General features: G+C 41.6%; 1 protein-coding gene across 8 annotated transcripts in view; it reads right to left on the bottom strand.

Annotated features, from left to right (window-relative positions):
• Positions 1 to 16620, bottom strand: part of pam (peptidylglycine alpha-amidating monooxygenase) — an 81916-nt gene that overhangs the window by 46777 nt on the left and 18519 nt on the right. For all 8 annotated transcript variants that reach the window (XM_072658512.1, XM_072658509.1, XM_072658511.1 and 5 more), the window contains 4 exons: positions 14151 to 14208; positions 4784 to 4871; positions 1806 to 1897; positions 365 to 448 (listed from right to left, as the gene is read on the bottom strand). In XM_072658512.1, coding sequence (XP_072514613.1) covers positions 365 to 448; positions 1806 to 1897; positions 4784 to 4871; positions 14151 to 14208 — 322 coding nt within the window. The remainder of the gene's footprint in view (positions 1 to 364; positions 449 to 1805; positions 1898 to 4783; positions 4872 to 14150; positions 14209 to 16620) is intronic.

Raw genomic sequence — 16620 nt, 5'->3', positions numbered from 1 at the left:
CTATCACAACAATATGCCTTTATTATTTAATACCTCTGGTATTCTCATAAGTTACTCATCAAGAACTTCTAAAGCGACCTCAAAGTTCAAGACACTCATAAACACAACACCCACTATTAAGCATTGGTAAGCCACATTAAATGTAATTAGAAGAGCAAGATGTAACAATACTCAAATCAATCCAATGAAAATCAAGAATGTGACACAAGACAAATTGCTTTTACCTAACTTCCCTCGCTTTGTTTTCTAATTATTACTTGGCTCAGAAACAGCAAAGCTGTGCCAGTATCCGGCCAGAGCTACACTGCATCTGCATCAGAATGCTGCTGCAGCTCCAGGCTACTGTTGGGAGCAATGCACTTACCTCTAAAGTTTTTAACATCACCATAGTGAATTTGCAGCACAAAGTAGGTAATTCTGGTATCTCCCCCAACTTTAAAGCCAACGTCTGTGGAGAAAGGAGGAGACAGTTTAAGGTAAGAACCGGTGGGAACTGGGGGAGGGGTAAGAAAGTATGTGAAAGAAGTACAAGAGTAAAAAGAAAAGGAGCAAGAGAGGGAGCAGTGAATAGCAGACGAGGAACCAATTACTGGCCCTGTGGCGTCTATTCTTTGCAGTTAAGTTGATAAAGACACCCACTAGAGAGCAATTACAATAGCCCAGGGTAAATCCTCTGATTAAGAGTGATCTGGGTAGTTTGGGGTCATAGATAGGATGAGGGCCAGAGCAGTACAGGGGAAAGGCAGAGAAAGAGTTAGAAAAAGGCAACTGAGAAAAAGAACTGAGAGATAGACAGACAAGTGATGGGCAATTCGAGTAAATCAGTAGTAGAGTCATGATGTGTACACTTCCTAAATCTGATCTACGCACTGTGTGAATCTGTGGAGCTGAGCGTCAAGCAAACACCGATTGGCAGCACAGAGAGAGGGCCTGGACTCAAGCAATACTCAACCTAGCTACTCCCGTATGTCTTAGGATAAAAACAGCCCTTTGTTGCATCCAGGCTCTGTTCCGATATTGTCTTTAACAGGCCCTCGCCAACAAAGTGCGTCATACCTTCATTACACAAGTGGCCAGAGTTTTCATTTGGCACACACACTCACCATTGGCTACCTTAGCTACGGAGGTGATGGAATTACGTTACATATACATCTTACAGCAACCAGACCCTTCTCAAATGACTGCTTAAACTGGCTATACACTTTGCATTAAAGGGACCAGTGTTTTATCTTGGCATAGCTGAATAACACAAGTTCAGTGCATTAGAAAGGCTTACAAAATATGGACAAAAGTATTGGGACACACTGCCACAGGTATATAAGCTTAAGCACCTAGCCTTGCAGTCTACCTCTACACACATTAGTGGAAGAATGGGTGTAGAGCAGGAAGTGAGTTGGGGAAATTTCAATCAACTGCAAGTGGTACTATCGAAAAGTGGACGTTTTTAGGAACCACAGCAATTCAGTCAGAACGTGGCAGACCACTTAAAGCTATAGAGCCGAGGGGTCGCACAGTGGTCTGTGGCTGATCAATGTTTATGTCAGTAAAATCAGCCCTTTCAGTCAATGCAGGCAGCTTATGACCACACTGAGTATTAAAACCCACCAGACTGGGATCTGGTGACATGAAAGCTAGTCTAGCAATGCTCCCACAGCATGAACGGCATTTTATAGCAATGCAAAATCAGGTTGTGGATTTTGATTAGTACTGTACTAGTAGATTACTCATGCCCACCCTAAAGAACAACATAGACTGATGAACAGAAAGATTAAAAAAAAAGAAGAGAACAGAGGTGGGGTGGGCACCTTTCGGGAGTTTTGTGGGCGGAGCATTTCTGGCCCAAGCATACATTATCTTGGCATCGTCCTCACAGGTTCCCTGTTCTGTCCCACAATCCCTGTACAAAGACATGAGCAAACACACAAACACACTCAGTACAGTCAGCTGCAGCTGTGCTGCATTACTCACCCCTGCTATCAACTGTACACAGTGGCAGTACAAATAAATTCACAAGCTATTTTTACTTTTTAACCCTTCAAAAAGTTTTCAGATGTAGGTTGCAGACACAGAAATTGTCAGTAAGATTTAAGAAATGTCCACAAAACTATCATTTAGCTTCATTCAGAGGACAAATGATATGGTGATGAAAGAAATGTTGGGTAAACCTGCATTGGAAATTCTGGAAATCTTCAGGAAAAATGATGCATTTACACTAGTTATTTTTTTCTCATGTTCCTCCTACAGCAAACTTATAGGCTGTGTCCCAAACCACCCACACTGACAGTAAGTAGTTTACTACTTTTTTATTAAACGTACCTCAACCAGCATAGAAAATAAAGTATGGAGGTGTGTGGTTTCAGATGCAGAAAACAGTGCTGCCACAGCTATTTTGCAAGAAATGGCATCATTACGTAAATGACGTACGCTTTTCCATCGTCAGCAGTCAGAAATTTGTCAATTGTGCAGAACGTCGATGTAAACATAGCTACTAATGACCTGCATAAACAGCCTCTGAACATTTCAGCACGTTTGGGGCTCAAGTCTCAGTCATGTCCACCATGTCTGCTGCCATGGTTAAAGGAAGTCTTCCAAGGAGCAAGGAGCCTTGTTTAAAAAGAGGGCAATAAATACACACAAGACCATTTTGCTCAAATGTTGCTGAATGGAAACAGCCGCACTTTACAATGTACACTTTTTACTATGTTTATCTCTACATCTCACAACAGCTGTTTAGATCTGTCATAGATCTTCCTACAGTGTGTATATTTAAAGTACACTATATTGACAGAAGTATTAGGACACCTGCTAATTCGTTGCGCTCTGAAATCAAGGGTATTAAAACGAGTTTATCCTTCTTTTGTTGGAGTGACTGTCTGTACTGTCCACGTAGGATGGCTTTCCACTAGATTTTGGAGCATTGCTGTGAGGATTTGACTGCATTCAGCAACAAAAGCATTAGTGGGGTCAGAATGTGGGATCTCATCCCCAACTGCCCAACTCATCCCAAAAGTACTGGATGGAGCACCATCATTTAAGATGGTGGCCTCTAGCCCATGTCTGGCATTGGGCACAGTGCCAATAGATTTATATTTATCTGCTCGAGAGTCTTATTCTATTGACAGTACTTTTCTACAGGGACTAGACAAGCTGTGTGCGTGTGCATTTGCATATCTGTGTCAGTAATGTATATGTATTCCCCTCTCTCTATATTTTTTTGCTTTTTGTTTCATACACTGTGATTTCAATTCCAATATCTCCGCCCATTTTCTGTGCAGTTCACCCATATTTTGTGTGATTCTTCCTCAAATGTCCTGCATTTTACATTTCTCCATGCATATGACCCATAAATCCATGAATTGGACTCGAAACGGTCACGACAGGCTTAGCACATCGGGTCGTGAGTCTTCTGCTGTCTTTCAGAGCTTTGCTGGCTCACTGTGGATATGCTGGTGTTGGGTGTGATAGTGAGTCACATGGTCTGGCCTATTTTTCACGCCCCCACCCCCACCACACCCCCCATCCCCCCCTTACTGATCCTCTGGAGCCTCTTTGATTTCGGGAGCCTCACAGGCAGTTCACAGCCTTTTCCCGCATTTGACACTGAATGCCTGATGTTGTTCTGAAGGGAGGGGAGGAGGGGAGCCTTGGCGGGATCTTGAGAAATAAAAAGTGGGGCTACATTAAAAAGAAGGGAGAGGAGGAATTTATGAAAAATACAAGGCTGAGGAGCAGTTGGCCGCGCTGGAGATTCATGTGTGACGAATGTGAAGTGAAAATAAAGGCAGACGAGTAAACTCTGGGGGTTTCAAAAAAATCTACATTTCTGATTCGCGCAGCTCAGAAAGAGCACAGCCGTATTTACCACTGCTGCATATCAATGACAAAACTGGCTAAGAAAGCCCACAGGCCTTGTGGCACGATCTCATTAGCTGGTTGGAAACGGGGGCCTTGTTGTTCTTTCCCCTTTGCTTTGCTGAGGCGCTGAATGTTTTTGTGTGATGTTCTGGCCTAAAACAGCCTTGATTTGATTAATGTTCTCTTTGTGTTTCTTATCACATAGCCCAAAGAGGAGAGAGTGACGGGTGGAGGGGCGGGGCTAGGGGTGGGGGGGGTGGTGGTGGTGAGAAAGTACACCCCCACCCTCATGCACAGACACACACACAGACACATACACTCACACACAGAGAAACACCACCACCCCACGGGTCAGCTCCAAGACTCCCTGTTGTCAAGGTGGCAGCGGTTACCATGGTAACAGGCGGGTTTATTAGAGAGCGTCTCATTCTTGCTCTCTCTCTCTCTCGCTCTCTCTCTGTTTCTCTGTCTCTCTGGGGACGCAGCAGTCATCCTACGCATTAGCTGCCTCGGTAACACGGCGCAACGAAGCCAAAGTGGGCTGCTTGATTTTGTTAATGGCGCAACACTAACACTTAGTGCCCAAGCCTAAATAAAATCAATTTGTGCTCCCCAGCAGCTTGTAATGATATGTTTGCTCCATTTGTTTTCATAATTTCATACATGCTTTTCATTTTTTTCTCCATTCCCCCTAAAACAGTTTATTATGGTCAACAAGGCTATTTGTCAGCTATGGTTACGAGAAAATGGCAAATCCATTCGTCTAAAATAGCACCCCGTCATACTCGGCTACATTAAAGCATACGCTCATTTGGTAAATTGGATAGATAGATAAATAGATAGATAGATGATGCTGAAGATACTTTATTGACCCACAAGGAGAACTTTCATCAGCGTTAGAACATCCATTCAACTTTCAGGCACTTACCAGTAGCCTTTGGTAGAGTAGGGGGTTCTACAGCCATATAAGAGCATGTGGTGAGCCGTGTCCATGGAGGCATGAGGAACAAAGTCCACTGAGGAGAGAGACAATACAGCGTTAGCACTTTATCCAGACCAGCTGTTCAAAATAGCCATTTGCCATTAACACATATTACAGGACTGAAAAGGAACCTTCATGAGAACAAATGCCAAACAGTGGTTAAAAGACTCTCTCATATCAAGTGGCCTTTCCCTAAAAGAAGAAACCCTACGACATACGGCTGACAGACGTTTCTGTTACTATTACATCAACAGAAGCTTCATCACTACTCTCTCTTATCTGCTATTTGTCCCCTGCTATTTATCTCTTATATGCAAGTTCACGATGCTCTCTGTCTCTGTACAGCCAGAGCTCATCATGGTGCTGCCGCATGCTCCACAAACACAGCATCCAGGAGAGCATTCGAAAGGGCAGAAAATCAATAGACTCCCTATATGATGCTGATTGACACGCCCAGCACCAGCCTCTTTCTACCGGCAGGCTTAATCAAGTTATGAATAATGGATGGCCTTGTATGATTGATGGCTGATGCTGGTCAGATCAACTGAAAAGCTGCAATATTGTCTGAGGTAGGAACAAAGGAGCACATGCAGTTCAGCCTCTAACACTGTATTAGACTAGGGTGGGCATATCAATCAAATACTATGGTGCTTAATATCTTGTCAATCATTCAGGAATAAACAGGACATCATTAATAAACAGACAGCTTGATTTTTGGCCAAGTCGTTAAATTAACATTAGTATTCAAAATGACGTATCAGTATTGATTGGTATGTGTACTGAGCCAATAGCAGCAGAGAATACTGGATCGGATATTAGATATTGGATATTGGACATTGGATCGGATCTACTAGAATCCTTTGGCCTAAATAACTGCTGTGCAAATAGCGAATTTGCATATTCCGTCCGGACTACCTAGTGTAATATTGTAATGGTACACTAAAGTCAAGCAGATACCACAGCAATAATCGTAAACTACAAGTTCCACAAATATCACGCAAATCCGGCTTAGACTTCAGACCTGGTGGGACCCGTGCTCGTTCTGCATTACAATCAACAATCTTCTTGATCGCGGAGGACCCTCGACTAACAGTGTACCAAGAATACTACTGTATTCTCCTAGCCACTGTGCGCACCGAACAGGGGCGTCCATTACATTACACTTTAAGTGGTACTATTAAGTGTCATGGTATGTACTATTACACCCCTACTACCCAGTAATAATTACAAAAAAAAACTACACAAAAATTACACTGTTTTTGTTACAGTGCTAAGCTATGCTAAACTATGCTATGTAGCTCCTGTTAGCCATTGCAGTGACATAAACCAGCCAATGGAAGCTTATTAAAGCAGCATAAAAGGAAGAATGGTGTGAGGTAAAATAACAGGGTGGTAAATAGGCTTGAAAAACTGCATCTGAGCATTTTTTCACCCCAAACAAAGTTACACACCTATGATTATAGGTTAAAAAAAACGACATCAAATACTTATTAAATGCATTCTATGACACCTTTAAAGAAAAAAAAAACATCTGCACCAACCAAGACTATTGTGCCATCTCTAGTCAGGTTTCCACACTCCCTACAGAGGCGGTTAGAAGGAAATATAGGTAGATGTTACAGATATTTGAGATGGCCTGTGATCCCAGATTGGACTTTACTTTCCAAATCTCCCCCTGACTGAGGTCAAATCGTCTCCGTCTGGACGGGGATCTGTGCACAGTGGGCAGTAATTCTTACACACACACACACACACACACACACACACACACACACACACACACACACACGCACACACACGCACACACACACATGCACATTAACACTCGGTCTTTGGTGAATGCAGCCTCTAATGAAGTAACAAAATGCTTTGGCATTAATCAAAGCTCAGTAGCAGGATCGCAGCCCCTGCCTGGAAGGCTGCTGAAGGTTGAGAGGGGATAGAGTCATCACTTGTCAAAAAAAAAAAAAAAAGAAGAAAAAAACTTTCCCCCTCCCCCCACCCACACCCACACACACCCACACCCACACACACACACACACACACACACACACACACACACACACACTTGTACGACAGAAAGCAGACCACAGCCATCTGAGTGGCTGGCTGCCTCCACTGGCTAATATCAATACTCTCTTTAGTCGCCTCACTGAGCAACATTAGAGCAGGCTTATGTGTCTGTGAAGAGCCACTGATTGGCTTTCTGCATGGCAGGATTGCTGTCATCGTTCAGTAATCTACCCTGCAGCCAAAGCTAATACAGCTGCCTGCACCTCCATTTTGATTAGGATGATAAAGGCCAGAGCATGGCACTGGCTTTGGAATCACGCTGAAAGCAGAGCGTGTGCATTAGAGCCATATAGGTGTGGTGCACATCTCTGAACGTCACCCCAGATATACTACAAGGTTACATTTGACGTCACTATTGAGACATACTTATACTGCCTGGTGGTGTAAAAACAAATTGGATCAAAAATTACCCAACCCATTCATATTCTCCCCCTATCACATGCAATGCTACAGACACTGCGAGGGTGAAGACCTACACACACACCTTCTCCGACACGTGCACAGCCAGTCAACGGCCTCTTTTTCTGAACTGCCACCGGTGCAACATCACCAGGCAATCAAAAAAACAGGCACCTGTTGCATCGGCCAGCAGACCCACATAATCCTGCACATAAATTACGGACTTGTGCAAAGATTAAAAAAAAACACCCCACTAAAATAGCACTGAAATCAGCTTTATTTTGATGTGTGGTTTAGTGGGTTTGTAGGCTAACAGCCCAGTATAAATTGGGTACTGTCACTTTAGGAGAACAGCGAGTTCAGTGCTTGTTACCGATGCCAGTCCTGGTGGCTAAAACACTGCCAAGTTGAACGTTTCTCGTCATTTAACGCACCTCATTCAACACAACAGCTGATTAGTGAGGCCTTTGTCCCTTGAACACAGGTGGAAAGCCCAGCATGACTGCCATGGTTCAGTGTGTTTGTGAACTGTAACTGTGGTAAGTAAGCATTTGTGCATGCAGCACAGCAGGATAAGCAGTGAGTAACTGCTACAGCACTATTAGCTTTCCAGTTCCCATATTAAAGCCTAATTGTGTTTTTTATGTAGAGTGAAACAGTATCACACATGCATTTGTGAGGATACTGGTGACAGTAGCTAAATATCACACATTTGTATCTGCTTGTTGTGATGTCAGAAACCTTCCAGGTACTTAGCATCCAGGTCTTACCATGGTTTAAAATCACCTTTAAACCATAATAAGAGTTTTTGCCAATGAAATCTGTCAATTGATTATTTAGACAAACAGGGAAGACATCTGGAGCTACATGAATTGTGCTGCAAAATGTACCTAAGGTATTGGCAAACAGCTGTTTAATGCTCAAGAAATGACCTAGCCAAAAATCGAATTCCTACAAATTACCACCTGTAGTTAACAACAACAACAACAACAACAACCTGTAATCAGTTTTGCACTGTGGGTACAAAGCTAATATTACCTAAAATCAATGTCACACAAAAAATATTCAATTTCCATTAATAAGCAGGTTTTCTTTCTTACTTGACAAAAAATTTACATTTCAAAATAACTTTTTTTTTTTACTTAATTTCCCCCAGATTTTACAAAGGAGCTAAAGAGAGATAAAATACATAGTACAAACAATGACAAACACATCTTAGAATAAAGGCAAAGATCCAATAATATAAAATCTACTTTCATACAAGAACATCTCACAAGCATCAAGGGATTGTAGGACACATACATACGTATTACATAATACATACACCTTATAAATAGCTAGTTATTTAAGTTAGGTTCCATTTGTACAAATCTTTAACAAAAAAAGTTTCATCTTTAGTTGTAACATAAATGTAAGTCAGTCTACTGCAATTTATTTGTATGAGGTATCTGCTGCATTCATTTTCTAGTCCTAGGTTTTTTTACTGGCTGCCTATAAAAATTTAAGTAAGTATTTAAGCATGTCTTCCCTAATATCTGATGTACCTTTTCAAAAAAAAAAAAAAAGATTCAACAATATAAATGTAAACTTCATTCTAAATAAGTCTTTTATAGCATTTCCAAGCTCTCGCCAGAAAATCATCACTAAAAATATGAAAGTGATTGGCCATCCGAGTACCGCACCTCCCTGAGGGCTTCCTTTATCCATTAGAGCTCTTCTCTTGGGAACCAAACACTTCCAATTAAATTCTTTTAATAGTCTTAAAAGTGATATTTAGAGCATCCAACTACACTTCAAACAAACTTTTAATGGAACAAAAGCATGAATTTTCCAAATCTGGTATCTTAATTGTTTTCAATGAAAGCTTTTTTTTCTACGTCATTTCAGACCATCTGGATTTGTGTATTCAACATGAAATTCTGACAGATGGTGTTCTTTTTTTATTCTGGTAAAAATAAATAAATAAATAAATACAAATATGGAGATACAAGCTTTTGTTCCAACAGCCACAATGTGACTGTCGCTGTCAATGATTACGCATTTCTAGCATGTTGGTAAAGCGCCTGCATGGTTTGACCTCTTGTTTGCTTTTAGCCCTGACCACTGGCTAGCACTTCTGGGAAAAGAGAGTCAAGTGACAAAGCCAGGAAACATCAGTCATGCACCTTGCATGCTAAAATATTCAGAACTCGGGGCTTGACTTATCCAAAAACCTATGTGAAGTTGGTGTCTCCAGGTGGATGGCCATCTTCAACGAAGAACTGAAGACACTAATCATTGCTGCTGGCATTGCTTCAGGAGGACTGCGCTTTTTTGGCAAGCCATTTTTTGCTGCTTTTTTCAGTGAGAAACTTCTTCTTTAAAAGATCTGCCAACGAGGGGTTTAGCACATATTCAGTTTTTATTTTTTTGTACCACTACAGACCCAGAAAACATCTTCAACCAACAGTCTGCTCATATACAGACACCAAGGACTAGTTGAGTGGAAGGCCTGATGGTGTCATTAGAGATGAACTGAACTGAAGTTGTGAGATTTGAGTTCTAACAAAATCTAACCATCTAACCAAAGTCTCAGACTTTAACTAACTTGTTAGGGCTATAGCTTTTTCACAATCATTGCTTGGAAAGGCTTAAAGACTCAAACATGGTCCAAAGAATTAGCAGCCATGGATGCCTCAGAGCCACTGCCAAGCTCTCTGAAAATCCAAATAATTGATTAAGGGCTGTGTATTGGCAAGAAGCTGGTGATACGATCGTATCACGATACAGGGGTTATGATTTAATATATTGTGCTATACTGCGATACTGGAAGCAAGGGGATATGTTGCATTTTTTTTAATCCAATTTTAGGAAATAGCATAAAAAACCCCATCATACACAAAAAATCTGAGTAAAAGAAAAGTTGATTTTTTTTATCCAATCAGAACAGTGGGATCTGAAGACCCAGTACAACACTTCTATCTAGTGGCCGGGGTTTAAACACATCGCAAAAAGAACCACTGTCTGCAATCAATCTTTGCACATAAACTATTCATTAAAAACCTATACTTTTTGAGAGTCTTTTGAGAATTGATACAGTATTACAATACTTTTTTTTATATTTTCTTACACTCCTATTAATGGTGCTCAGAAATCTGGAGAATGCAACCAGAAGAATGCTACCAGAGAAGTGAGTCTTCTCAAAGTCTCAAAGTTAACTGGCCTAGCTAGTCCCGTATTAACAGTAATTGTGCCCAGGATGCCAAAACGTTTGCATGCTTGCTCATTTCAAGCAGGATCTGATTTTGAGACTTCTGGCTCAACAACCCAGATTATTTTGACACACTGACACTTTTGTTTAATTACTGACATTTTCCTAATCCATGCTACGTCTGACAGCATCCCAGGTAGACCAGTTAACAAGAAGGTGAGAAGACCTGTGTTGAAGAGCTAGCACTGGCGCTTTCCTGTGTTCATTAATGGCTGCTCATCCCCTAAAGTTAGCCTTCTGGATCTTCTGGCTCAAACTTGGCGATCAAGCTTGCTCTACATAAGCATCAAACTGAGTCAAAACTTCAACGTCTCGTACCTCCGCTGGCTCAGACAAATTCTGAGAATCACTTTGCAGCAATTTGTTCTGAACTAACCCAGAATGTCCTAGCCTCCTTTAACTGGATTTTTGATCTGTCTACATCCACTGAGTGAAAGACAGTGTGTGCTAGACATCTGTAACCAGATCTGTAACCCCACCTGCACTGTACTACAAGGACTGTACTAGGACAAATGTGACAGCAACCCATGTGCCATTGACCTCACAACATGGGATGTCACAACAAACAACCAATGCTAGACTCTACCATCATTTGCAGCAAATGCTGCAGCACTTGCCCTTCCATACCTGAACCACAGCAAGCTCTATAAGGCAACAACGCAAGACCACCCAATACGCAATACTCCATTGTATTCCCAAGCAGAAGTATGCCAGTCCCATGCTAAACATACTTCATATTCCCAGCATAAAAATAGGCTACATTTTAGACTTAGTGCACAAACTAAATTATTCAAGCTGTACCAAACATAAATAAATCATAGCCACTGGGAGACTCAAAATAATCCCTTGTAGGTAATTTGCTTAAGTTAATCACAATATGCCCTCCAAAAGACTGCTCAGCATCCTCTCTCCCCGTCCACTGGTGTTAATTGCTTTATAAAAGGGAGATACAAAGTTTTGCTTTCAAAGCAAAAATCCCATTTCTGAGAGTTACGGAGAGTTTAGTCAAAGCTAAGCAGAATAAGAGGCTCACATACTGCATAATACTGCATTTCCCTTTGAGTTGTCCATAGGTAGTAGCTGTTTTGATCTTCTTCCAACTGCATGTAAGGGTATTTGATTCCATTATACCAGCAGAGGATAGCTGACTCCACATGATAGAGACCTGGCTGGCTGGTGAAGCATTTCCAGGCAGAACAGAGAGTGTGGAGTATGATGGCAGCACTACTGAACGCTGCTACCGATGGTGCAAGTGTACGCTGAGACAAACAAATCAATGGTGACAGGTCTACGAGATGAGGTCTACTTAACGATGGTGAGACAGGAGAAGGGACTAACAAAACCCTTTTTGCTGTCAAGCAAAAACACAGTACCTTCATCGTACGGACCAAAAATGGACCAACAAATGTTCTGCAATGTTCCACTGAAAGTTAAGAAGTTTTTTTCCTTCTCCTGTAAAAAACTGACCACATTTTTTTGTGTGACAGTGATGATACACATTGAAGCACAGCAATATACATTTGTAAATATTATCTATAAAGGTTACACAGAGTCTCTTTTCAATGGTAGACACACATGTTTTAACATCAATTGTAGCTAAAGCTACCTGCAGGTTCCATGATGACATTTAAGGATTGTTAGAGATTGTTGGCTCTTGGCCTAAACTTCCTAGCACTGCCTGACCTGGCCATGTTGGCAGCTGATTTCTAATCTAATTCTGAGATCAACCTGCTCTCCGAAGGCCTTTGAGAACTCTGGCCATGGTGATGGTGGTACCACTCGCTTCAACAATCAAGAGGAAACCAGACAAAGTGCTGCCAATAAAATAGGACTCTCTAGGGCAGATACACGTGATCCTATTAGCACAATGCCTAATGCCAGGTGTGGTTTGCCATCAGCGTCCAGAGTCTGGGAGAGTACAATTGGCATGGGTAGATGATGCTCTCTCCCGTCAACACTCTCAAGCAATTTTGGCCAATTCAGGCGTCTGTTAGCTGGTGAGGAAGAGCTATGGACTCTACTTGTCCTCTGAGCGCGTAGGCTTGTGAAAAGAGGCAAGAGACCTTACCCTGCTAGTATCATAAGAACTGCTAGTGCTAGGGAGAGCTATGAAGGGTTGGGTTAATTGTCAGTACCAATAAGATTTATAGTACCAATTGCCAGGAAGGTAAACAAATTCAAATGCTAAAAAATAATATAATAAAATAACACAACCTGCTGATAAAGAGTGATTTTTGTGACTGGCCTTCTATTAGCTGTGGCATGATGCTAATTAAAACATCCTGTCTGTGAAATGTTAATCCAGGCTATCTATGGTAATGTGGGAAAACTATAAAGCTACTTCATTCCATATAAATTGGCCAGTCAAAGGAATTACAGATAACATCCACTCAAAGGGTTGTACTACTGCAAATAAGAAAGACTGCAATCAGTGTACTCTGACAGTTCTGACTGTGAAGTGTTGACTACAACGACTATAAAGCTAATCGCAGACTGACAGCTTTAATTAAAGGGTCTGTATCTCCACATCAGGTGACCCATGAAGGAATTACAGCCTATGTTTATAGGCACCAAAATTAAATGTGCAGTTGGCTGCTGAGTAGTTTCTTCGCAACCTGTCACCTACATCATTAGCTCACCCCCAAGAGCAATCACAAAAGGTTATTATAGAGTTGTTTTGAAATAAGACAAGCCTACACCTGCTAGCGCTGAGTCCAAAGCGTTTCCTAAATCAAATATGAACATATTAATTTATGATTTACCAGCAAAAGGATCTGTGTGTTCAGCCTGGCCTTCCTAAATCAAACAGAGCGCCTCCCTGACACGGAGAATCAGTGCAGTAAGCACCACTGAATGGAAAGTGAGGTCGGTGAGGTTCTGGCTGCAGCTGGGAAGCGCCTAGATGTGATTCCCTTTGGGTTTTTTTTTTTTTGCGAGAGCCTGTCCAATATATTTTAACTGGGCTGGAGACGGGCTCTCTTTATTGTACTGCCAGTGAGGGTGTGGGAAGAATGAGCTGAACTGGGTGGTAATCTCATTCTGTCGGGGCTGGACAAACACAGTCTGTGAGCTTGGGTTTATGTGGCAGCGGGAAACAGCAGCCACTCGCACGGTTATAGGTCAATTCAGCGTTATGGGATTTTCCTGGCCTTGGTGAACTGTGCAAAGATCTACACCAGCGAAGACAGGAGCTGATATATTGAAAGAGACGTTGCCAATGGCAACTGGAATCTTGTTTAAAATGCAATACTCGGAGATGAGATTGTTTTACGGAGCGGTTCTGCGCCGATTTGTCTGACGAGATTAAGAGCTCACAGATGCAATACTTTGCTCCTAAACGTGGGCCGTGACATTTTGACCAAGAGAAAGATTTAAGAATAGATCTCATAGCTCTCATACCAACCTTACTTTAGTTTTCTTTTCTTTTTTTACACATTTGTAAGTGCCTGTTACACGCTGTGTAAACCAATGGATCAACACAATCTCTTTAACATGGTATGATTTCTAGTAAAAACTCATCTCACCAAGTCATCAAATAACCACCTCATAGAGCTCTTCATTTATCTTTAATCTATTATACACGTCACTCACCTATATAGGCTTCCCTCGATGTGGGCACAGGAACCGCCATACAGTAGTAGGAATCCGACTGAAAAAAAGAGAAAAAAACATTAGTTAATCATTCAATAAATAACTTCTAATAAAAACCCTTCACTTCCTTTCCTGCGGTATTTGCAGTGTAGATGATCCGATAGATGAATCATGCTGCATTTTGTATTGTGATGGGACTTGATGACTGATGAGACCACATGATACAATCTTTTGAACAGAACAGGGCTTGTATTCCCCTCTGGCTTCCACATATAATGTTTTTTATAATGTTTACAGGGCTTTACAGTTTTAATTCTGTCTGTGTCTATATTCTAACCTCCATCATCTCCTCCAATTACACAGGCCTTCTGGATTTTAGCAAGATCATTTGGGGGTGGGTGATATACTGCTATATAAAGCATATATAAAGCATAGGCTATTACCTAACAATGTTGGTCTCCACTTTTGTCAGAGCACATCTGTAGCTTTGGGACTGATGTATAGTACTATGTAAAAGCATCTAAAGAACTACCCAAAATGTGTCTATGCTGTTTTATACAAAACGTCATCTAAAATGACTAGGGATAGAGGGATGGATCAGCTATGTATCTGTATCAGCTCATTTTCAGTCCAAATTGGAGCTTGGTCATCAGTCTGGCAGTTTTTGCCACATCTGACACAGCCAAAGCTTCTTATATAATTAGTAAGTAAATAAATAATTAAATAAATAAAGACATTTTAAAGTAACCTAAGCTACTTGTAAAATTTGTAAACAAACAATAAATACATTCAAAAATAACATACTTTTTAAAAAGCTAAATTTAATTAAAAAAAAATAAAAAAAAAAAAAAATATATATATATATATATATATATATATATATATATATATCAAATTAAAGCCAGAGTTTGAGCCAGACAAAGCAAAGTTTGCCTGATCCAAAATATGATCCAGTCCGTAACTCAAAAATCGCGAACTGCACTTTGTTATCCATGACACCCTCCAAAATATGACTGTCCTCCAAAAACAGTCCTTTAACATCACCGTGCTGAAATGTGCTGTTTTGATTTCATAGCGGCTTATTGTTGCAGCTCAGTTAACGTATGCGGACTGTCGGGAGGAAGGAGTCACCGGCATGTCCTGAATCTTAAACAGCGTTTACATTCTGCATGGGAAAAGCCCTGAAACAGGCTCTTTAAAAGTACATACTGAGTTTGTGTTGTAGTCAGTGCTTCTCTGCTGTCAAAACATTGCGATGCTTAATTGTGATGTTTAAGGTCACTCCTCCGACCCCACTCTTTATCTGACTGTAAATGAAACTTGTTATTATGACTCAGTGATCAGGGTGGGCAGCAGCCAGCCGCTGTCTCTACAGTGCTGAGAGCATCTCCTCCTCAGCAGCCAGACAGAGAGATGAGAGCAGACTGGTGACATGATTAGGATGGGCAGCGGACGAACGGGACGCCAACTGCAGGCGGACCCCGTCCCGCCGCTCTGCTCCAACACGCAGCTCCACTCTGTCTTAAAGCACACTCTCTCTGACTGACCTTGCGTAACACGCCACTACCAGACTGTATTTCAGCGAGAGGCCGAAAGGACGCACCTAATCCAATATTGGAGATGACAGAGTGGACCCCGCCCCGCCTAGAAGCAAGGGATTTTATATTCTCTCTCTCTCTCTCTCTCTCTCTCTCTCTCTCTCTCTCTCTCTCTCTCTCTCTCTCTCTTATTCTTTTCTCTCTCTCTCTCTCTCTCTCTCTTTCTCTCTCTCTCTCTCTCTTTCTCTCTCATTCTTTCTCCTTGTCTCTTATTCTTCTCTCTCTCTCACCCCCATCTCTCTCTTTCTCTCATTCTTTTCTCGCTCACCCCCCTCTCTCTCACCTCTTTCTCTCATTTTTTTCTCTCACCCCCCCCTTCACACACCCTCTCTCTCTCTCACCTCTCTCTCTTTCTCTCATTCTATTTCTCTCATGTTTTCTCTCCATATCGCTCTCATGTTCTTTTAATCTATTTCTCTCCCGCACTCTCTCTCTCTCTTTTTCCCCTCTCTTCCACTCACAATTCTCCCATTCTGCTCTTTCTCGCTTCATTATTTTTTTGGTCCCCATCTATTTCCCTTTTCTCTCTCCTTCATTCTATTCCTCTCTCACATTCTTTCTCTCTTATTATTTTCTCTCTCTCTCTCTCTCTCTCTCTCTCTCTCTCTCTGACCTCTTTATCACCAGCCAGCTCAAACAAGTCAAAGCGCAGTGCTCAAAATAACTCCATCAGCCTCACACCGGGGATGACGCCACTGACAGAATACAAAGGTGTGTCTGAATGTGAACCTGTGTATGTGTGTGTATGTCTGTGAGCATGTGTGTGTGTGTGTGTGTGTATGTGTGAATGTAAGCGAGAAAATGAGGTGTACTGAAAACAGCCATTCAGCGACATATTAGTAACAAACATGACAGCAAGTCGTTTGCAGAGA

This window comes from Salminus brasiliensis, chromosome 16 (assembly GCF_030463535.1).
Source record: "Salminus brasiliensis chromosome 16, fSalBra1.hap2, whole genome shotgun sequence".
NCBI lineage: Eukaryota > Metazoa > Chordata > Actinopteri > Characiformes > Bryconidae > Salminus > Salminus brasiliensis.
Note: the sequence above shows the minus strand (reverse complement) of the source record. Positions and strands in the feature narration are given on the sequence as shown.